Here is a 24,247-nt window from a genome sequence, read left to right as displayed (position 1 = left end):
CTCCTGTGAAAACTTCTGATGTTTGAATCTGTGATCTGAATCACTGCAGCACAGAATATGTCAAGATGCTGCAATATTATGCAACTCAGGGAGAGGAAAGGTGGTGAGGGAAAAGTGATGCACATGAATGGACTCTGCAGGTATTTTAGCAGGAGTACATACTTTCCTTACCATCACTGACATCAGTTCCTGAACTGTTCTGGTGCTAAACGCTCATGCACAAAGAATTCTTTACGTCAGGAATATAAGAGTCAACAGCATTAAGAAAAGTTCAACCCAAATGGCCTAAATTTGTTTGCAGCCTAAATTTATTTCTAAAAGATATGTACATGGACACATTAGTCTAGGTTAGGGATATGAATAGTTAACTAGTAAGCATCACCCTTAAGCACCCTGGGTGATGATTACCTGTTACAGTTAACTGGCATAGGGTGGGGCAGTGCCCTACCTGCTACAGGCAGGGTGCTGTTCCAGTCCAGTGGAGCCTGCCACAGGTGGCAAGCACCCCAGCCCAACTGAAGCAGCCTGCGCCCATTTAAGCGGTTAACATTTAACTGGTTAACTGATTAAATGGGATTTTACATCCCTAGTCTAGACCCTCCCTGGCGTAAATCCATGTAGCTTCAAAGGAGAATCTAGCTAATTAATGTGCATGCTAAACACACAAAACTAGGGCTGTCAAGCGATTAAAAAAATAATTGCGATTAATCGCACTGTAAAACAATAATAAGAATATTTAAATATTTTGGATGTTTTCTATATCTTCTAATATATTGATTTCAATTACAACAGACTACAAAGTGTATAGTGCTCATTTTATTTTTAATTACAAAACCTTTACACTGTAAAAAAACCCTTCAGTTCACCTCACTGACGTATTGTAGTGCAAATTCTATCACGAAAGCTGAATTTAAATTCTTCTATAGAATGAATATATTTGTGTCTTATTCAAAAGAGTCCTTTTTTAGCTCAGGACCAGAGGGGGGGTAGACTCTGCTGTGGGTAGTGCAGAGTTCGGGAGGGGGGACTCACCTCCAGAATCAGATGGGGCAGGGGGGAGGCGGAGAGGATCAGTCCCAGTCCCAGAAGCCAAAGAGAGATGGCTTGGGTGAGCTCTGCCCGGGAGGGGGAGGGGGATGGGAGGGAGATAGCTTGGGCAAACACCCCCCCAGGCTGTTTTATTTTTTAAAATATGGTCACCTGGGAGGGGAGAGGGACAGGTGACAGGTATTTACTTTTCTTGTTTACTTCTCTTTTGGAGCTGGAACCACATCTTCAGGTTTTTTCTTCCTTTCTGGCTGCTTGGTTTTTCCGTGCGCCCTCTGGTTGCGGTTTGCATTACTGCACCTTACCAGAGAGTCTCTGAAGCAGCTCATGCTGGTTGGTTTGCTGACCTCTGCGATTAATGTGAGTTAATTTTTTTAGGTCAATTCTGCCCTGCCTTAACGCCCACTAATTGACAACCCTACACAAAACTACACCTATTTATCTCTAAAACCCATTTTGAAATGCCACTTTACATCTGGTACCACAGAGAATTGTCTCCACAGATTAGAAGGGGAAGCTCTGTTCCATGGATGCCTTCTAGCCATGGCTGTAAATACAGCCTCAAAGCCAAACTGTGTTCATGTGTCAATATCTGGTGTCTCCTTGTTGAAAAGATTGTTAAATTCACCTTTGGGGGGTGGCGGCACAACAAAGGCATTCAGTTCAACTTCATTTTTCGGCAGAATCACCTGTAGGTTATCTCCAGCGGACACCATGAGTTCTTTTACTGTATTAAAAGAAGATAAAAGTATTACATTTACAAAATAGAAAGAGAGGAAATGGATTTGAAAAAGAAACTGTAATTGGGATTGCATATCATCTGGCAATTTTCTGGGAAAAGATGGAGAGAATTACATTTTCCTGATAAATTAAGAACAGCTATGATTACAGGTGAATCTTCTCTCGCCACCACAGTTGAGAATGGCTCCCACAGAAGTCGAAAATCAGAATTAACTAATTTTTTTCTTTAAAAAAAAAATCAATGTTTGTAATTTTTCCAGTCCACCATCTGTGTTAATTTTGCTTTCATCACACATACAAAAATCCCATGATACAGATGTGTTTTTCCGTCTTAAAAGTATAAACATTTGGGAGATGAAAGGGTAAAAATGGTGAATTAGAAAAGCCACGTATGAGAACCTGAGCAGGGTTGCATTCAATCTATATGTAGTTTCTTTCAAGTTTCCAAGTCACTAGTTTCCATTGAATACATATAGAGGGGACCTATGAAGCAAACTAAGGGCTGTATTTTGGCTAACCCTGTCAATGTGCACTATAGAAAGAAGAGAGCAGAGGAAGCCTCCTCCAAACCCCACATACAAGATGCTTCCAGAATGCCATAGACTATATTCCCTGTGTACAGACCAGGAATCAGTGAGTAAATTCAGAAGCGGTCTAAATCTCTCTCTTTTATTAAAAAAAAAAAAATTTAAAAAAAAAAAAAAAGCAAGCAAAGCATGGCCATGTAAACTCAGAACAGTCAGTCAGTCCCTGCAGACCTGCCAGCACCCAGAGAGCAGCGTTGACTCTTTTTATGGGTAAGAGCTACATGCACTCTCTCTAGCATGCCCCAAGGCAGTCTCATTTTCTACAGAACATCCCAGACTGCATCTGCTCAGCCTCTAGAGAGTTCTACACAGACGACCAAACCCAACTGTGTCTGTTGTAGCCCTCAATTCAATCATGTGTGTTCTGGAGTCACAAGTCAGACAACTCACAGGGTTTCTGATAACAGGCTTCTGAACAGGCTTCTGAACAGTTTCTAATGGCTTTATTCTTGGAAGCATTCCAAAGAAATCACAGCCAGCACAGTTAACACTAAAAAAAGATTACACCAAATAAAGTAACACAACAACCCTTAACTAACGCACTAGAATCTCGCTTTTCCACCGTGTACTAGTTACACATTGGCATGATGCTGCAGCTGACATGACTAATATGTTATTCATAGTGTCACAATTTTGGCGTCCATGAAAATAGCAGGAGAACATGGAAAATGCAGCTTGGCTAAAAGGCAGCCATATGCTTTGCATCTTATTTCTTGCTGCCCTCCTGCTAGGAACAATCTTTCACTTCAGGGCTATAAAGAGTCCTCTCTCTCGCTTCCTCCAAGCCACTCTTCTGTATACAAGGTCCACGGGTTTTTATAGCAGTGCACCTTCAGGCAGAGTTCAGTAAAACAGAACTATATAAACACCCTGAGTTTTAGATTCTTTCCCCACTACTGCGACGGCACAACATGGAGTAGCCTGATACCAGAGGCTGCATTTGCTGATGCCCAAATGTCCAGTTTGGGAATTTTGAATAAGTATGCCCACCAGATCTCGCCTTCTGGTGCAGGAGAGATCTCAGCCCAGGAAGCTGCTTCCACTGCAAGCGAGTGGCCTTTGATGCTGGTTGTTGGGGAGAGATTCATGTACAGAAGGCTTCGTATATGCACTATCCCAACCATCTTGAAATAGTACATATGGATGCTCTCTTTTCTTTGGATGACAGAGCACAGACTGAGCGCTGAACTTGCAAAAGGCTTGAATGCAATTGATTTAGAGCTGAAGTCTCCACCGACATCCAGTGTATCCTCTCTTGGAAGAAGAGGGTCACAACTTCAGTTGTGAGGGGGAAAAAAAAAAAGCTAGTTTTTGGGATCCAGGTTGCATCTTTTGGAAAAAAACATCTTATCATTGTGGCACATGCTAGAGTGTTCCTCCATGGGTCAAGCCCCAGCCTGTGACTGGAGGTGATGGCTCTCAGGAAGGTGTCCTTGGTGGAGAGGAAATACATTGAGCCCCTCAGGAAGCACTCCAAAGGATACAGTCAGTGCATTAAGAACCAAAGTGTGGTTCCATAGCAGCACTTGATTAAACTGAGGAGGGTGAAGTAAAAGATGCAGCTCCAAGAAAAAACACCGGAGGAGGGAGGTTCAGTGCTGCCTGTCACTTGCCTTCTCCCAAGTCCCATTTTGAGTCTTCTTCAGTCCTTTCCCTCCTTGTGTGCTACTGAGGAGAGGCAGGCAGGAGCAAGGAAACAACTGCCTGGCCTGTGGTTGCGGCCACACACCATTACCTGAAGTTGGGCTCATTCCATTGCTCAGGGGCCCTGTTGTACCTCTTTTTCCTTTGTCATGATAAGGGGGAATGATACCTGCTTCAGGGTCCTGTGGGTTTCAATCCAGGCTCGCTGCTCCTGGCTCAAGAGAGAAATTCTGACAAGATCTTTGCCCTGGAAAGCACTGCTGAGATGTACAGGGTTCCTGGGCACTGAATATGCAGAGGCCCCCTGCCCGGCTCGCCACGAGCAGAACAGAGCAAATGGCTTGTCCCTTCTTCCCGTTCTCCTCTATGCTGAGCTAACAGTCTAGCAAAACACTGACTTCTGGGAATATCTGCACACAGATGTTATTGCCGCTGTCATCTCCATTGCAGGGAAGGTGTGAACGTCTATACTGCATAAAATGGTCTGAGCTCTGACTCAGCTTTGAGTCCAAGTCTCCCTGCTGCCCACGTGCAAACCAATCTGACTCAGGTCAGCAAACACTCAGAACTGGATCCTAGGGCCCTACGAGGAAGTGAGTCAGAACCTGAGTCCTACTGTGACTCGGGGACAAGCCCTGTCGTACTGCAACATGGGTGCCTCTCAAGCTTCATACCCAAGTCAGAAGGTCTGAATCGTGCAGTGCAGATGTGATGGCTGGGAAACATGGTCCTGCAAGTGTAAGCCCAGGATGACTGAAGCGTGGGTTTGGAAACACCATGCTCAGAGTGCAGTGTGGACATATGCAGAGTGAGAAAGCTTTATCAAATAGGGCCACTCTTGCAGTACAGTAATTCCTCATTTAACACTATAGATATGTTTCAGAAAATGATCGTGTTAAGTGAAAACATGTTATGAGGGGTCAATTTTCCCACTGAAAATAATGGAAAAGGTGAGGGTTGCGTTTCAAGTGGTGGTATCTGTTGGGACCGGGACATAAGGTTGGGGGAGAAAGGGGACTGGGTTACAGCAGGGAGGGGAGGTGTTTGGCTCTGGGGAAGGGAAAGGGAGGACAGGGGAGGGTGATTGGGTTGGGAGTATGCCCCTGTGAGGAGTCTGCCAGGACCCGCGCTGCGTCTGGCGAGGGGGAGGAGGGCTCACTAGGGAACGGCGCAGCAAGCAGCAAACCCTCTGCCACTTTGCAGGAGGCAAGGGAAGCCCCACACAGCCGCTGGCAACAGGCCGTCTGGGGAAACCCAGCCACTCGCCTACAAGCGGGGGCGGAGGAGAGGGGGCAAAGCGTCTGGAGAGGGGGAGTCAGCGGGGAATGGTGCAGCGAGCGGCGAACCCTCCGCCGCTTTGCAGGGAGGCGGGGGAAGCCCCGCACAGCCACCGACAACAGGCTGGCTAGGGAAATCGTGTTATTCTGGGAACGGTCGTGTAATTCAAAAAACATTCCTTAAAAAAAAAATCGTGCTATTGCGAAAACGTGTTAAGCGGGCACGTGTTAAATGAGGAATTACTGTACAAGCAGTGAGTCTCTAGATAGGCCTGCTCTCATCCAGAGGCTCGTTTCACAGCCACTCTCTCCCATCAAAGGCTTTCCATACTTTCCATTACCAAAGATCAACCAATGAACTCTGGCATTCAGATTTTTTTCCAGGCAACCTGCATCACTACCTTAAAGTTAACATTTCTCAACTGTTTACTTAAAGAAGTTCTGCCTTGACAAAAAGTTACCTGCTTTGGCAGCAGGGGTAGGAGAAAAGAAGGGCTGTATGACAGTGGGCTGAGAGAGCACAGCACTAGCTGGAAGTGGTATGAGCCCATCTTGTGTCAGACTCCTTGGAGCTGTCGTTGGGATTTGGGTTCTCTCTGCAATAGCTTGGGTAGATTCCAGATTGTCTGAAAGAGGGTTCTGGGAAGGCGTTAGATCCTAGAAGAGGAAAAATAAGGACACAGTTATTGTGAGCCAAGTCATTTCTCCTATTCAAATACACATAATGCATAAACTGAGTCCAGTGATTTGTGTCATTGGACTATCCAGAACCTGAAGAAAAATGTTACCAATCAAGGCCCATATTCTCCCACTGTATTTTTAAAAAACTGCCTGCAACACATGGACAGCAATGGAAGGACATAGCTGGTAAGGCTTTCTCTACGCTAAGGACTAGTTGACGAACCCATAAGCAAATGTTTATCAGATAGTCAAGTAGACTAATTGATTCCTCCCCCACTTGCTGCCTCTATTATATAAAGGCAGCAAAAGGAGAGGAGGGGGAGAAGCGGCAGTGATGTGTGGAGCCCGGGGTCAGCTGGGGACTTCCTAGCTGACCCTAGGCTCCCTGTGGCATTTCCGCAGAACCTGGAGTCAGCTGGGGAGTCCCCAGATGACCCCGGGTTCCACAGAAATGCCGCATGGAGCCCAGGGTCAGCTGGGGAGTCCTCAGCTGATCCTGGGTTCTGGGGAAATGCTGCACAGAGCCAGGGATCAGCTGGGGAGTCCCCAACTGACCCTGGCTCCACATGGCATTTCAAAGTGGCAGTGCCGCATGGAGCTTGGGCAGCAGGGGACTCAGAGTCCCTCGCCGACCCCAGGCTCCATGCGGGTGCTTGCACTTTGAAATGCACAGAAGCCCCCGCTGGGGACTCTTGTACATTTCAAAGCTGGCACCGCATGCAGCCTGGGGCTAGTGGGACTTACTGCTGGCCCCACGCTGCACAGAAGTTCCAGCAGGGCTCTTATACATTTCAAAGGAGGAACATGGAAGTGCCTATTGACTAGTCCATGGAAATTCCATCGACTACTCAACTAGTAAATTAATCATTATTTAACATCCTAAGTCTACACTACATGGTAGATCGATGCTGCAGCAATCGATCCACTAGCCGTTGATTTATTGTGTCTGCTTAGACAAAATAAATTGATCTCCAAGTCCACTCCTGCCCACACTGGTACTCCACCAAGATAAGAAGAGTAGCCAGTGTTGACATGAGAGCACCCCTGGCCAACCTGACTGCACGTAAGACTCTATTTGGGTAGCTGAAGTAGATAGACTGTGCCAGTAAGTGTAGATAAGTACTGATAAGTACCTGAACACTGATCTTCTAGGGAGAAGCGCAGTGTTTCCTGTGACCATGTAATGTCCATGAATAATACTGAGTATTTATATAGTGCTTTACATATTCAAAACACCTCACAAACACTAATAAACCCCACAACACACCTAGGACAGAGGTAAGTATTAGTAACCCCACTACACTCACTTAATCTAATGAACGGAGGCAGGGACTTGAAATAATTTGACCAAGACTACACACTGACACAGAGCCACCGCCAGGATTTAAATGCAGTAATTTCTGAGTCCCAACGCTGTATCTCCTCCCTGGACCACATGACCTTAGTGCACATTTGAATGCATACTGCATGCTGAGCTGTTAAGGGATGACACATTTCGAAAGTCAGAAAGCCAAACTACAAAGAGACATATAATCCAGATCCAGGTCTAAAAAGCTGAAAGTTTAAACTGGGATTCCTATACCCAACTACCAGAAGCCTTACTGTCTGATAGAGATCTGACTGCCATCCCTTGACCTAACTAGCATGCACTGCAACTAAGTTAGCCAGATGACGGGCTGTTAAAGGGCACATTCTTCTTTTCTTATGACAGCATTTCATGGTCCACTGCTGATTTCCCTCACGTCCGTAAGTAATGTATTTTGATTTGAAAAGGACCCACAAAGCAGAATATTATAGTGCCCACTTCACTACTACTGGGATCTTGAAGCACCCCTACCTCTTTCCCCAGGTTGTCACTGGCTTGCACAAGTGGTTGTCTGGCTGCTTCACTTTCCATGGACTCCACTGGGGACCAGGTCACCTCAGCGAGAGATGGCAGCTTCTCCTTGGTGTGTTCAACAGTGACAGCGTTAGACTCGGACCCGCTTTTAGTCCTGAGATTTTCCAGTCGTGAGTCTTCCCTCTGCTCTTCAGACAAACCTTCAGGGTTGTCACCGGAATCAGAGACTGAAGAGTTAAAGCCATGTTCACTGGCCACCATCAGGCCCCAGTCCGTGTAATCAGAGCTCTCTTTCGGCTCGTGCTTGGTGCTCATCTGAAAGGGGTCTTGCTCCAAGTCCCTGTAGTCATCGGTGTATTCAGGCATCTCCTCAACCCTGTGATCTTTACTCAGCAAAGACAGCTCCTTCAGGTTACTCACTTCCTCAGAGGGCCCCCCCTGCAGTCCCACAGAGTGAACCCTGTTGGGCAGCACCTCCCCATACCCTAGCAACGCACCTTGCCTTTGGGAAGGCCTAAGAACGAACGTAAGATACGATTTCACTGTTTCAATTTTCTTGGGTTCACAGTTTTCTTTATGTTGGCAGTTCACAATGTAGCAGCGCCGTTCAAACATCCAGGCCAAGTCGCAACCTGAAAGATCGCAGCAAGCCGCTGTGCAGTCGGACGTTGACATGGCATGGGGAACCCTCATGATTTTAGTGGTTTCTAAATTAGGAGATATCACTGCAGCCGAGTACGTGGCACCTTCCCTGCACTGTTCACAGAAATACCCTGAAACAACACACACGGATGTTAGGCAGAGAACGACAAATCACACAGTTGTATAAGTTGCCATTATGCCTTCAAAGGACTTTTCATACAAGGGCAAAAACGTAAGCCGCATTAAGTTCAAGTACAAATCCTTTTACCACGCACAAGTTTCTCCATGATTTTTCTTGCAATGTTTGCTAATTCTTGAAGATATTTGCGTGCATTAAGAGTGATATTTTTTACTTAGATAGCATTTCTCATCTGATGGTCTCAAAGCTTCTTACAAAATACCTTTTATCCTATTTTACAGATGCTGAGGCAAAGAATTTACAAGACTTGCAAGAACATCCTACAGCAAGCTAGCAGCAGAGCAGGGAATATAAGAACCCTAATGGCAAAGCATACATATTGTGATACCAGTAGACCAGATGCCAGCTGTTGCCAAGGCTGTAGTCAGCTGAGTACTGACAAATACATAGCTAGAAACTAGATTAGTGCATGTGTTTGTTAGTGGTGTTCAAGACAGGTGTTAGACTTGTCAATGTGTTCAGTGTTTAGGCAATATAAAATGCTTGGAAGTTACTACATGCATTAGTTTTACTTGTAATGTCTGTACCCTAGCTATAAGGTAGTAGGACACTTGCTTTATTACTGAAATATTGCCTGCTCTGAACCCAGGCAGGAGTGGTTCACTTGTCCATAAAAAAGAGAATTATCAAAACCAAGTAAACCATTGTAAAATATCATGATACAGAGACTGGGTTAATGACCCTCTCACACCCAGAAAGTGCTACATACAAGAAAGTTCATCCCACCAGCTTGAATTCTGGAAGAAGGAAACAGAGCAGACATGAAAATGCTTCATCTCTTTGCTGTTTGGAATCTCAAAAACTGGAACTGTGAAACAAAAGTAGGAAACCCTAAGGTCAACCTGGGTTAGGCCTGAAAGTCATTCAGTGCTAACAGGTTACTAGGACTCTTACTTCTGGGAGAATTCTGCATTAAAAAAAATTACCAATTCTACACACAGTATTTTAAAATTTTCCAATTTTTGAATTTTTATTTACCAAAATACTATAATCACACCAGTTTCAAATTTTGCTCACTTATTTCAAAATACTTGTGAGCAAATATATCTAACAATACAGACAGCAAAAAACATTCAGGATTTTTTTTTTTTTGACAAATAGATTCCTTACTAGGCATATTAATACAGAACTATTACGTAATAATTTATTTAAACCACAATACATAACCCATTTCCTGCACCCCTCAGAAGCAATGAAAAGGCTTGAGAGACTCAGGGAGTGAACCTGGAGGGTTGTTGGGTGTGGGTAGAAGTAGGGAACGGGGGGGGGGGGCTTTTTTTTCGAGGGGGGGGAAGAAATGGGATTATTAGGGAGTCTAGCAATCTCTCCCATGCAGACCCTGACTGAAAGTGAAAGGCTAGAGGTCAATCAGGTACATCTTCCCCCTTCCTCAGGTATCCTTGCACTTCTACTCAGTTCCTCCTCCTCTCCCCCAGCCCTCCATCCTCATGTGTCATTGCACCTTCGACTACCTCCCTCCACCCTGTCTCCATGTGTCCCTGCACCCTCTAGGTAGCAAGATAGACTGAAGGGCCCAAGAGAATGGCCTGTGACTCCACTACAAGACGGTTAGAATGCTTCTGGGATTCACATTTGTTACTTGGCTTAGGAAATCTAAATATAAAACACACAAGGAGTCTGGCATGTCAGCTCTGCTTTTCAACAGTCTGCCCGGAGCTTGGCAGCATGGCCCTGAACCACTCCAGAAGGTGGGGGACACATATTTTTTGAATTTTAGTTTAAATTTTAAGAAGTAAGACACACATTTTCCTTCTGATAAAGAAGAAAGAGCCACACAAGATGGATGATGATAATAATAAGACTTAAAAAAACCACACGAAGGTGCTCAGGTACCAAAGTGGTGGGGATGGTACAAAAACTGGGATGGAATTTAATCTGATTCCTACTGAGATTAAATCTGCTTTAATCATTAGCTCCTACTGCCTCTCAGGGGTTTGCACTTTCCAATATAATATTTTCTAATTCCTGGATCTTACAGTGAACTCATGATCTGCATGTGTGAAATCACATTTATTTCCTTGACAAGAGACTATTAGGTAAAGAATGCAGGACTATGACATCATTGCTGGATGAAGTAGAAAGGAGAGGGGAGAGAACCTTTCAATCAAGCACAAGTTTTAAGTTTGCTCCAATGTAGAAAAAAATTCCTCTTCAGAATTATTTGATCATGTATGTAAATAGTCACCTCAAATATCCAGCCATAGTTAGAAAAACTGTAAGGAAAAATTGGCACTTTCTTCTTAAGATGGTTGAGTCATATTTGCTGACTTAGCTGATGAAACTAAGATGTTAGAGTTAGCGGTGCAGAGCTAACAATTTTGGAAGAGTGAGCTGGATTCTATTCTGCCTCATGCATCACTGACAATAGTGTCAGCTGAGTTCCGGTGACAGAAGCTTTATTACTGGTGATGGTAAAAGAGGAGGAAAGCAAACAGCTTGAATGTCAGATCCCTGGTTAAGGATAAATTCCTACCCTCTGTTGTACTAGTGGGGGGAAAAGTAGCAAGCAGTTGCCAGCATGTAAACCTGGCACTTCCCTGAGTGCTAAGCAAGAGGGTTGTTATCCTGCTTGACAACACTTCATATCTCCAAGGAGAAATGGTCAGCTTGTCTAGACCCAGGCCATCATGAAAACATGCTGTCATTGGCAGAAACACTGCCCAGAACTCTTTCTGCACTTGATTCTGATACCATTATTTATGACAAATAATAGCACCTTATCTCAGAAGCAGCCCCACTGACTTTACTAGGGACTCCTTGTGAAGTATGGTGCTGCTCAGTGAGAGTCAAGGGATCCCAAACCGGCTCTGAACAAGCAGCGATAATGTGCACTGCAAAACATGGTACCTCCAGCCAGCACTGGCCTTTGGGCAGACAGACCTTCTGACGACCACTATTGTTCCCCTCACAGCATGACGGGGGCAGCAAGGCAGGATCTGACCTCAGTTTGTAGTGCTGGCATGGACAGAAAAGTCTTTTGACTTGCAAATGGACATTTAATAATGTACTACCAAAGCATACAATGCCTCCCTCTCGTATTTACAGCAGCATTTTTCTGACTACAAATACAGTTTAATACAATGGTGGGATTTTGTTTGTTCCTGTATTTGGCACTTCCAGCAAGACCACTATTCAAGGGGACAGGAACTCAAACAGCTCCTGTACAGCATACCTACTACAGCATGCGATTCTTCAGCTTAGCAGCACCCCAGAAGACATTTATTTTCATTTTTCTCTTCCACATCAAATATACTATAATTAATTCTTCCATATTCCCATTCACTCTGAGAATATCAGGGGCTGCAGCAGAGGTCTCTGAAAATACTTTCCATAAAGCATTACTTTAGAATGTGCTACCTAACTTCTGACAGGGCAGCTGCAGGAGCTCATAGTTAAAGGAGACGTCCGGCAGTTAAGAGACCAGATTAACTGCTGTGTGATTTAGACATTTACCACTTCAATAAAAACGTAATAAATGGGAACTTGAAGAAACAAAATCTCTCACAGGGTAACACACACAAAGTGTGACTCAGGTTCGTGTACAATACAAAGTCACCACCTCTTAATTAAAGAGAGGTTTTAGCCCACACTTTCAAAAGTTACTAGTTCAGGGTGGACAATAATTTTTACTGGGGCCACTTCAGAAATTTTTGAAGTGGCCCTGGGCTACATTAGAAGGGGCCGGGGGGGGGGTGCAGGATACTTCCCTGCTTCCCCACCCAACAGACCATGATTGGTTTGGCGGTGGGGGGGGGGGCACATGAAGTCTTTGTTCCCCCCCCCCCCCGCCCTTGAGGTTCCCCCATGCACCCATGCCCCTGGCAGTGGGAGGAGACTTTGTGCACTCCCCCTTCTGCCCCCAGGCCAATCAGTGCTTAGGGGCGGGAGGAGTGCGTGAAGTCTCCTCCTATCCTCCCAGGAGCGCATGGCGCTTTTAAGTGCTGCACACTCTTTGCAGAGCGGGGACAGGGCGGAGGAAACTTTGTGTGCTTCCCCCCACCCCCAGGCCCTGATTGGCATGGGAGCGGCTTGGCGGGCCAGATCCAGCCTGCGGAGGCCCTTTTGACCACCCCTGTACTTGTTGGATGCTCAGCATTTTCTGTGAACCAGGGTTCTTTAAGGTTTCAAAAGTTGGGCACCCAAATATTCAGGCATCCAAAAGAGTAACAACAATGATACAGAGCTCTTAAATAGCTGTGGTAACCAACATCTTACCCGGGAATTCAGTATCATTTCCCTCACTTTACTGGGGGTGGGGGGGAGGGAGGAGGACAGGAGGCACAGAGAGACAAGATGACTCACCCAAAGTCACACAGCAGATCAGTAGCAGGGCTGAAAACAGGACCCATATATCCTGAGTCCCAGGCCAGTGATACTGCCTCCCCTGACACTAGTCACTTTTGAAAACTGTGGCTCATATTTTTGTAAGTGAACTTCATGCTGATGCAACATGGTGGATTGACATTCTGACAGACTGAAGTCCTCCATTTACCTCCAGAGTACAGCATGGATTAGTTTTGCCTGCCTAAATATAACTCAGTCTCCATGCCCTCACCAGCCATGAGTCTCTCAAAGGGCAGTAATTGTTTCAGATCAGTGGTTCTCACCTTTTTTTTAATATTGTGTCTCCATGTCACAAAAACAAGAATTTCAGGATCTGTTTCTGTCCACTCATTCAGAAAGCAAGAGTAGCAATGACCATCCTAGACCTGTTCCCATCCTCCCACTGGAACACCTTGGTCTCACCTCTTTTACAATTTCCCTTGCATATGCAGACATTCAGCTTTGTTATATAGAACCGTTATAGCACAGAAGGTAGCTTGATTTTCAGATATGGAAAGTTCCCAACACTTCTGTGGATGTCAAATCTGGCCATCTGAAAATCAGCTTAAGAAATACAAATGGTACTTAGCATTGACCAACATGCATTACTGAGAACAGTTTAAAAAGCTGCACTAGATCAGCTGTGCCACTGTAGCCCTACAGTAAAGATGCTTCTCCTGATACCAGAGTTAATCGATCTCCTCAAGAGATGGTAGCTGTATCAATGGGAGAAGACTTCCAGTCAACATAGGGGTGTCTATGCCAGGCAATAGGTTGGTATAACTGCGTTGCTCATGATGTGAATTCATAGTGCACATCTGGCCTCAGTATCTTGAAGTCACTTCTTTATGGATGCATGGCAGCTGCTTTTTCAGGAGGCACAGTGATACGCACCCCTTCTAACCAAGATCAATTGAGTCCACGGTGCATAAGCCAAAGCCCCGCAAAGTCAATAAGAGTTTTGCCACTAAACTCAGTTAGATATTCAACTGGTTCAGTGTAGAGTCTGAAGCAGAAATTTCAGCCTGAACACTACATGTATTGGTTGGTTGGTTTCAGCTGGGATATAGAAGCCCTGCGTCCAGAGGGGACTCAACTGATCTCCAGGTATTCCTCTACATTCCCAAATAAGGAAAAAAAATGATGTCCATCCATCTGATTTGTGGGAAACTTGCTGAAAAATGAGGTACTTAGATGATGGTGTTTTAACACTTTTGGTCTGCACAACTGCGATCCTCCAGCTGCGGGCATAAAATTAAAGCAGTTGTTTGTAGGCACTGTTTAAAACAACTGCGGTCAGAAATTAACACGCCCTTTTATTTTGGAAAGTGACTGTGCAAAAATAGCACCGTGTAGTTCCACATTTATAGTGCCTGACTTGCAGATTGTGTGTGCTCAGTTTATAGTTAAAAAGATGGTTTTAGGACTGCATAATTTGGAGATAATGGAGTTGCACAAATGGCCCTGTTACTGGATATAAATAATTCTATTACTAATATATAAACTGGTAAAAATAATCTCTCACTCCCACTAGTGTTAGGAAAAATTAATGAAGACAATTTTCCCCACTAAAGTCAGCAGACATACCTCTTCTTACAGATGCAGGTAACAGGTCTGCTGGGTAAGACAACACTTACATAGTCACTTTGTGGAGTAAAGTTCTTCCTTATGAAGAATCACCCAAAGCCCTCTGAGCTGCAAGGGTTTTCTGCACCACACACTTCCTTGTTTTACTTCTCTGCCCACCTGCACTCTACACTCACACTCCTAGGCATACATGACTGCAGAACAATGGAGAATCAAGCGCAAAGTCTACACCATGTTGCTTTCCACTTGAAAATGTCTCTAGAAAGAAAAGCTTTCATTTAAAAAAATAATAATAAAAAGGTAAACACTAGAACAGAAATGATAGGATTCAAAAAGACATTACAGCAAAAAATAATGGAGGCTTCCTTTTCTCTCGTCGTCAGGCCGATCAAGGCCAGAATAACATGGAGATTGAGGTAATTTACTAGGCATCAAATGGTTATATATTGGGGGTTATCTGGTTGTCTATATGGCAGATGGAAGCGCTAGGTGATTATGACAACAAGGCACAAGGGCTGGTTTGGTCATTGGGTCTAGCTGTGAGCTGTGCAGCAGGGGACTTATCTGTATTTTAAGTGACAACTATCAGATGGAATTAATCCAGCCACTGAGGACTGCAATATGGAAGAACGGATAAGGGAAAGCAGGACAATTTTAACCCCTGTCCCTTTAAGAAACTGATTTGATGTCAAGCAGATAGGCTGAGATTTCCCCCCCCCCCCCCCCCCTTACACCCTTCTCCAGCATTCTTGCCTCAGAACTGGCTGTGGAAGAGGAGGTATTAAGGGGAACAACTCAAAGCAGTTCCTTCTCCTGGAGGATGCCCATATCTACACACACCACTCCTTCTGGCTCGGCCACTGTGGGAGTTGGGGCAGGCTAAAAGCCCAAGCTTAGAGATGCTGCCTCTACTAAGTCAGGCTAGTTACATGGGCAACTTTTAAAACAGACCTTAAGCAAGGTCACATGGGTTCCTCTACATGAACATGGAAGATCCAATGGTAGTTTTCATAAGGCTAGAGAAGGGTAGGGCGTGCCCCATTATGCTGGGCCAAAATCTGCTCTCCCCACACAGCTGTGCTGTGGGCTGGCTGTATTTCAGAGGTGTTCTAGGTACCTGATTTTGTTTAGTGGTTTGGGAGTCTTTGAGGAAAAAAAAGATATAGTATCAGTAAATTAGGAGAACAACACAGAGAGTATGTCTACACTACAGAATTTTGTCCGAAAAACAGCCAGTTTTCCGACAAAACTTGAGGAGCGTTGACACTGCAATCACGTTCTTCTGCAAGAAAAATCAAAAGGACAGAGGGGTTTTTCCGGCATTGGTAATCCTCATTCTATGAGGAAGAAGCCTTTCTATGAAAGAGCTATTTCGGAAAAAGGCGTATGTGGACGGGGAAGAGGAAGGTCTTTCGGAAGAAGAGGAAAGAGAAAAAAAGCACAGGTGCCCTGGTGGCTATTCCGTCCATAGCAATCACAGCTTACATGCAAGAGAATGTCCATTCAGTATGGATGCTCTCTTTCGAAAAAGCAGATTGCTTTTTCGATGCTCTTTCGCATGGTGGATGCTCTCTTTCGGAAGAATTTTTTTTCAGAAGATCTCTTCCGCAAAAAGCTTCTTGCACAAGAAGCCTGCAGTCTAGACATAGCCTAATTCTCCCCCAGCTTCTGGAAGGGGGGGGGGGAAATCATGTTTCCCAAGAGGAGAACTTTAATTCCAACTTTCAAGCCAGAGCCAAGTTTCACAGCCAAGTTATAAACCTCTGAAGAACAGGATTTATAACATAAATGCTGACAAAGGCGTAATTAACTCTGCTGCTAAGGCTGCTGATCTATAAAAATCACTATCCTCAAACCCAGCAAAGCCAGATTAGCCAGAAGTTCATCAAAATCTGAAGTGTCACTACATCAGTTTCCGAGGGCATGGGATACCTCTGAACATCAGACACATGATTTCATTCTCTCTCCACAGGCTGCTTCCATGTTAATTAGAGCCTCCCTGTCCCAGAAATCCTGTAAGCTTTTACACAGACACACTTCAGGGAAAGCAGAAGGCCTGCTTCTGGCCTCAGAGACCGTTCTAACTGCAGATTAAACACTGGGGGCGGGGAAAAGCAAATAGAGAAAAATGCTAAATTACATAAAAGCAAATCCTTGACACAGGGACAAATCCAAGAGAACTGCAATTGGATTTACAAACAAACAATGGCCTGCAAAGCTTTTACAGCAATTAGAGCAGGAGTCTGTGGGATATTTACAGTTCTGCTAGATGGCCCAGGATCAGCTGAGCCTCTCTAATTGGTTCACTGATCTTGATGGTTCATCTTCATTTCACCCGTTGCCAGGATCCCTGTTTATTGCTGATAAATCAAGATGTGCTGATGGGTGGAGTAGATGGATTTGCATTCTGCCCAGTACTCTCTTGAGCCTTTGGAGGGAATCTTTCCCCGTGACTATGCTCATGCTCTGGGAAAGAAGATGCTACTTATTGGCTTTATCCCCGATAACCCATTAGAACACTGGGCAGGATTTTGAAAGACACAGGTCCAGTTCTCTGCTCTGCTACTGATTTCCTTCCTGAATGACCCTGGATAAATCACTTGCTGTTCCTTTCAGTTTCTCAGCTGTAAAACTGGGGCTAGCAGCAATGTTCCCTCTAAGATTTCCCATCCGTGAGCAGAGTAAGTTTTGTCTTGTGCACCAATATTGAGCTCATGTGCGCTTGTTTGGATGTGTGGCACACAAGTTATTAATAAATCTCTTATAATCCTCTCCCTTTTCCCTCTCTGCTGCCATGTCTCCCACCTTCCACTCACCCCACCTACTCCCCTGGTGCCAGCGACTGCCCCCACCTCACAAAACCCCACAAAACCCCAGCTGTCCTGGCTCCTGCCCTTCTCACTCCCCTCAGGCCTCCTGGGACCCGTCCTCCTCCCCTGCACCCACCCTTCTCTCCCCCCTCTCTCCCGGTGTCTACTCCTCCTCCTCTAGCCCCACTCTGATCATCTGTAGCTACCTCTCCTCATTCCTTCTGCTAATACCTCCCTCTACCCACCTGCCCTGCCTCTCTCCTCTGGTGCCTGTCCCTCCCCTCTAAGTGTCTGCCCTTCTGTTTCACCCCCCCCACAACCTCCTGGCACCTACACCTTCCCTTACTCATGCACCATTCTGGTCCCTGCCCTCCCAACACCTGCCCCCTTTGCCCTCTTCCCCCCTGGTGCCCATCCCCTCACCACCCTCTGCCCTAGTTCTCACACCCCTCTGTGCCCTCACACATGATTTGCTCCATTCCCTGCCTTCCTTATGCCCACCCCCTCCCAGCACCCACTCCTCCCCTCTCCCTCCCTCTTGCCCCCATTGTCCCTCCCCTTTCCTCTCCCAGCACTACCTTGTCCTCTCTCTTCTCCCATCCCCACTGACACCTTCCCGCCTCCCACTACTGCTCCTCCTCCCTTTTCCCCCTCACTGCCTCCTCTTGGCCCACTGGCATTTGTGTCTTAACCATCTTGCCCCTTAGTGCCTTCCCCTTTCTTCTCCTTCCCTGGCCCCCTCCTTTCCCCTCTGCACAAGACCCTTCCTCTCCTCACCCACCTTGCCCTTAGATCTACCTCTGCCCATTCACTTACCTTCTGCCTTCCTAACAATTGCACCTGCAGGGGTGCAGCCACGTGACAGGCAACTGCCCTGTGTGCCAGGACTGGAGCCAGAGCCAGAGCCGGGGCCACGGTGCTATTTTTAGTACTGCATCCCAGGCCCAAGAACAGCTGCACTGCACCCAGGCTTCAGTCCCGGCACAAGCAGCAGCCACATACCATGCGGCCCCGCCCCAGGAATAGCTGGGGCCAAGGCTGCATGGCAGCTTCTGAGGCTGGGACTGCTGTACTAAAAATAGCACCACGGCCCTAGCTCCAGTCTCGGCACACAAGGCAGCTGCCCACCATGTGGCCGCACCCCATGTACCAGGACTGGAGCTCCGCCACGGTGCAGTTTTTAGTACCACAGGCCCAGCCTCAGAAGCTGCCATGCAGCCCCAGCTGTTCCAGGGCAGGGCTGCATGGCAGGTGGCTGCTGCCACATATGCCAGGACTAGAGCCTGGCCATGGTGCTATTTTTCGTACTGTGGCCCAGGCTCCAGCTCCTGTGGCCACCACACAGCCCGCCCTGGCTGAAGCACCAGCCCTTCCGAAGGGTTGTTGATGCGCACCCGTGCAGGCACACACCTTAAAGGGAACTATGGCTAGCAGTACTTCCATAACTCACAGTGGTGTGAAGATGCGATATCTGAGGATCTCGCAATGAGTAATAACACAGTAATGGGGCCACATAAATACCTTACCGGTAAATTCCTGCCTCCACCCTCCCCCTGTTTTTTTTTTGGGGGGGGGGGGGAATTGTCAGTAATTCATTTAATTTGAAATATATTTAACCTATGTTCTTACAGTAGGTGCTGTACAAAGCCCATAGACAAACGCAGTTCCACCCAGAAATCTGATAGCCTAAAAGCACCAGTGCTACAGAGCGAGGACTCACCATGAAATCCAGAGGAGGAAACAGCTTCACATACAGTCCTGTTCTGAAAAGTGACTCTACAAATGGCATTATGGTATTCAGCTTTTACTCTCTCGATAAGTGTAATATTACATAACTGAAAAGTTGCTCTGAGCCCTGGCTACACGTACAATCTAGACCGTGGGTAGGCAATTTTTGCAGGGGGGCCACTTCACAAATTTTGGTATGTGGTTGTGTGCTGGCTCCAGGCTCTCCCCCCCCCCAGAAGGGGTGGGACTTGGGGCTACAGACAGAGACAAAGAGTGTGTAAGACAAAGAGAGAGACACTATGAGCAAGACACAAACTGTGTGACACAGATTGAGTGTGCATGACAGTGTGGGGGGACAGATGTGCACAGAGACAGATGACACGGAGTGGAGGGGGTGACAGACACACAGAGTGTGCACTACCTGCTGCTGGGTAACTTCCTGAGAGAAAACATCTTGAAGGGAAATCAGTCCTGCTCTGTTGTCTCCCCCTTCCCCACCAGTCTCAGTCACTTACCATCCACACTTCAGATTGGAGCAGCTCTGCTGTGTGTGTGCCTCCTTCCCGATCCCTGCTCTGCAGAGAAGGGGTACAAGAGCAGGGGGACACTCTGACTTCAGCACTCCCCTCTCCTCTGCACAGCTAGCCAGAGAATCCTGGGAACAGCTGGTCTGTAGGATGGAGCAAGGTGGAGGGGAGTAGCAGCTGAACACATGCTGCCAGCTGTAAGCATGCACCTCTGCTAATCAGGTGGGCAGGCCAGAGAAAAATGCCTGATGGGCTGGGTTCAGCCCTCAGTCCTGATTTTGCCCACCCTTGAACTAGAGCAGGGCTGAGCAAAATACAGTCCGGGCCAGATCCAGATCCAGCCACCTCCAAGTCACCAGATCCAGCCCATGAACCATCCTGCCAGGACCTTCAGGCACACGCAGCTGGCGCAATTTAAAACACAGTCCCTGTGACTCTCTGCTCTGCACAGAGGGGGAGGCTTGGTGCAATCTTCCCATCCCCAATCCAATCCTCAGCTCCTATTGGCCAGAAACAACTGGCCAATAAGAACTGACCTCAGCCAATCTCTCAGCTTATATTGGCTAGAAACAGCCAACCAATCGGAGCTGAGAGATTGGCCTGGGAGACTGAGGCTGCGCGAGCCTCTTCCCCCACCCAGAGTTGAGAGCCATGTGGAGGGAGCAGCCTGTATTTTCAAGTGGGCTGGGGCTGCAGCAAGCAGGGAGCCCAGCCTGCCTTGGAGGTGCTGCAGCCTGCTGACTAGGAGACACTTAAACTCCAATCCAGTGCTGGCTTTTTACACCCCAACCCCTCCTGCATCTCAACTCCCTCCCCCAGATCACCATCCAAACTGTCTTCACCCCCTGCCTCAGGTCACAACTACCTCCCAGACCTGTACCCCCTCCTACACCCTTCCCCCAGGCCAGAATCCTCTCTTGCACCCAGACCCCCTCCCTGACCCTATACCCCAATCCCCTGCCCCAGGTCACAATACCCTCCTCCACCTAAACTGCCTCTCAGACCCCACATTGTCTCCTGCACCCCTGTACTTTACCCCATGCACCCTTCTGCACTCAACCTCCAACCTAGACCCCGCATCCCCTCCACAAAAAAGTGCGGCCCTTGACCATGTACCAAAGAATTGGAGTGCCCCCCACACACCAAAAATTATTGCCCACCCCTTATCTAGACCCTGAAAGTCAAGCTGGGTCCTCTCTAGGAATCATCAGCAACAAGTAAGAGTTATTCAGGTCAAATTATACCTTCTGCTGTGCTGGACAATCCCACTATTTTTAAATTATGCCCTCAGTGAAATCTCACTGCAATCAGTAGGCTTGCACAGCTGTATCTGATCAGATCTCAGTAAACAATTCTGTTGATGATCTCCCCAAGTAGTAGACTCCCAAGCCCTTTCAATAAGCTATGTTGACTTCACAATGTTAACGGCTATAAAAATGTACTTTAGTCACTAGAGTCAGCAGCTATGACTTTGCGCATGCGTGCACGTGCGCACACACACAAAGAGAAAAGCTACTTTTCCAGAGGAAAGTGCCATATTTACAAAATAATTGATCAGAAGAAAATGACACCTTTGGTTTACAGTGTTGCTAACTCTAAGGATGTTATTGTGACTATCAGCATATTTGGAATTTTTGTAAAGCCCCAGCATCTGGAGTCGTGTGTTTCCATTAAAATCCTGGCTTCCATTTAAAGCAAAGTTTCTAGCCTCTGTGGTTGTCAAGAGAAGTTTTAAAAAACATGAACACTGAAGAGTCAAAAATCAGAAAGCAAAGAAAAATAAATCAGATTTTTAGGATAACAGTGAGTTGGAAGGATTAACTCATGATTTTTTACCACAAACTTGGCAACAGTGTGCTGAGAAATCAAAGATAATGGGAATCTCAGCAGAAGTGTGTTACTAAACAGGGAAACAGGACTGGCACCTTCGTAAATGGCACTGGGAGGTTGTTTTATGCCTGCAGGGCTGCTTAGCACAGAGCACAAAGATGGGAGTTCTACATCACCTGTAATTGTAACTATACACTAAACTGTCTTTGTGTTTTGTTATAAAGGCTATTCTCAGCATGAAGTACCACAGCATGAATATGCAGTAGCTGAATATTATGAGCCAGGCATGATGGCATGCTGAGCTTTATTACAGGAATAGAAATGTATTGCAATAAAATAATTTTGTAAAATCACTGTGATACCAGGTTGGAATACATCTCTGTAAGCCTGCCATACTGAATTTAATCCAGTGTATAGCACTGCCAACTAAACAGTTGTGTCTATGGTAACCAATGCATGCTGCCTATATTGATGAGAGAGTGCTGTACAGCCCCCACTTTAGTTCAACTGGACCGGCATATTATTTTTATAGGAGATATAAATACATATAAAAATCAATTTTTGAATACATTAGTTCCATCACTACTGATAGTCATTCTGACCATTGTAATTTAGATCACATTCAACACAAAATGATTTTAGCAGTTAATGGATTTATCAGTGGCAATACACTACATTATAGAAGACTCATACATACTGTCACAGATCCCCCCCCATGCTTTATGAAAATTGGCTTATGAAAATGAATATGCATAACTCAGATGCTTTATGCAAAACAGGTCATGTAACATATCAGTTTTACAGTTACAAACTCCCTGAATCTGTATATCCTATTTTTGTCCATGTATCATTCTTGTATGTGATAGGGATGTTATATTTAGATTAATTGGCTAATCAAATAATCAAAGCAATTTGCATTCAATATTCAATTAGTCGATAAGGGCGCCTCCGCCTTCGAAGTGTAGCAACTATTCCAGCAACACATAGAATTATAGAACACTAGGACTGGAACGGACCTCGAGAGGTCATCGAGTCCAGTCCTCTGCCCTCATGGCAGGACCCAGTACTGTCTCTAGACCATCCCTGATCGATGTCTATCTAACCTGCTCTTAAATATCTCCAGAGATGGAGATTCTACAACCTCCCTAGGCAACTTATTTCAGTGTTTACCCACCCTGACAGTTAGGAAGTTTTTCCTAATGTCCAACCTAAACCTCTCTTGCTGCAGTTTAAGCTCCTTGCATCTTGTCCTATCCTCAGAGGCTAAGGAAAACAATTTTTCTCCCTCCTTGTGACACCCTTTTAGATACCTGAAAACCACCATCATGTCCCCCCTCAGTCTTTCCAAACTAAACAAGCCAAATTCTTTCCGTCTTCCTTCACAGGTCATGTTCCCTAGACCTTTAATCATTCTTGTTGCTTTTCTCTGGACCTTCTCCAATTTCTCTACATCAGGGATGTCCAAACATTTTTCAAAGAGGGCCAGATTTGATGAAGTGAACATGCGTGAGGGCCGACCATTTTGCCTGACATTCTTTGAACCATTAAAATTAAATGCAAATTAACTATTTTATGCAAAGTTTATTGCAAACGGCATACTTTTCATTTCGTCACATGGATGACAAATCTAAACAGGTGTTAAATCACTCTGCCTTTCATATCTGAAGGCCAGATGAAAAAAAAATCCAGGAAGCTGAAATATATATGAAAGGTTGTCTGTCAACTTTTAAGTTAAAAAAATATGAACAGGAACATAACACCAAGTATATATGTTGTGTCCAAATATATTTATAACTGATTTAGACCAACTGACATTAACTGAGATTTTACAATGTATTCATCTCAATACATATGGATTCATTGGGGGCCATAAAAGATAGATATTGCCAAATTACCTGTGGGGCCGTATTAAACTGGAACACGGGCCGCAATTGGCCCGCGGGCCAGACTTTGGACATGCCTGCTCTACATCATTACTGAAGTGAGGTGCCCACAGCTGGACACAATACTCCAGTTGAGGCCTAATCAGCGAAGAGTAGAGAACAATTACTTCTGGTGTCTTGCTCACAACACACCTGTTAATACATTCCAGAATCATGTTTGCTGTTTTTGCAACAGTGTCACGCTGTTGACTCATATTTAGGTTGTGGTTCACTATGACCCCTAGATCCCTTTCTGCAGTACTCCTTCCTAGACAGTCGCTTCCCATTCTGTATGTGTGAGACTGATTGTTCCTTCCTAAGTGGAGTACTTTGCATTTGTCCTAATTAAACTTCATCCTATTTACCTAAGACCATTTCTCCAGTTTGTCCAGATCATTTTGAATTATGACTCTATCCTCCAAAGCATTAGAACCCCTTCCAGCTTTGAATCATCTGAAAACTTAATAAGCGTACTCTCTATGCCAGTATCTAAATCGTTGATGAAGATATTGAACAGAATCGGTCTCAGAACAGACCCTTGTGGAACCCCACTTGTTATGCCTTTCCATCAGGATTGTGAACCATTAATAACTACTCTCTGAGAAAGGTTATCCAGCCAGTTATGCACCCACTTTATAGTGGCCTCTTCTTAAGTTGTATTTGCCTACTTTATCGATAAGAATATCTTTCATAAGAATATTCATCTCTAACCCAAAGAGTTCACACCAAAATGATCTTTATCAAAGGACCTCAAATATGGCTTTGAACAAAACTGACTATATAAGACGCATGCATCCACTATTTACTGTACAAAAACGGACACAAATTCCCCTCAGCAGAC

At 45.5% G+C, this 24,247-nt stretch overlaps 1 protein-coding gene across 5 annotated transcripts in view; it reads right to left on the bottom strand.

Moving 5' to 3' along the window:
* The window catches only part of KIAA0319 (KIAA0319 ortholog), an 84,539-nt gene that overhangs the window by 43,644 nt on the left and 16,648 nt on the right, over positions 1–24,247 (bottom strand). For all 5 annotated transcript variants that reach the window (XM_075921146.2, XM_075921145.2, XM_089776357.1 and 2 more), the window contains 3 exons: positions 7,815–8,590; positions 5,758–5,953; positions 1,676–1,774 (listed from right to left, as the gene is read on the bottom strand). In XM_075921146.2, coding sequence (XP_075777261.2) covers positions 1,676–1,774; positions 5,758–5,953; positions 7,815–8,590 — 1,071 coding nt within the window. The remainder of the gene's footprint in view (positions 1–1,675; positions 1,775–5,757; positions 5,954–7,814; positions 8,591–24,247) is intronic.

Source organism: Pelodiscus sinensis, chromosome 2, assembly GCF_052426305.1.
Source record: "Pelodiscus sinensis isolate ZL-2025 chromosome 2, ASM5242630v1, whole genome shotgun sequence".
Lineage (NCBI taxonomy): Eukaryota > Metazoa > Chordata > Testudines > Trionychidae > Pelodiscus > Pelodiscus sinensis.
The sequence above is the reverse complement of the archived record's forward strand: the minus strand, read 5'-3'. Positions and strand labels throughout refer to the sequence as shown.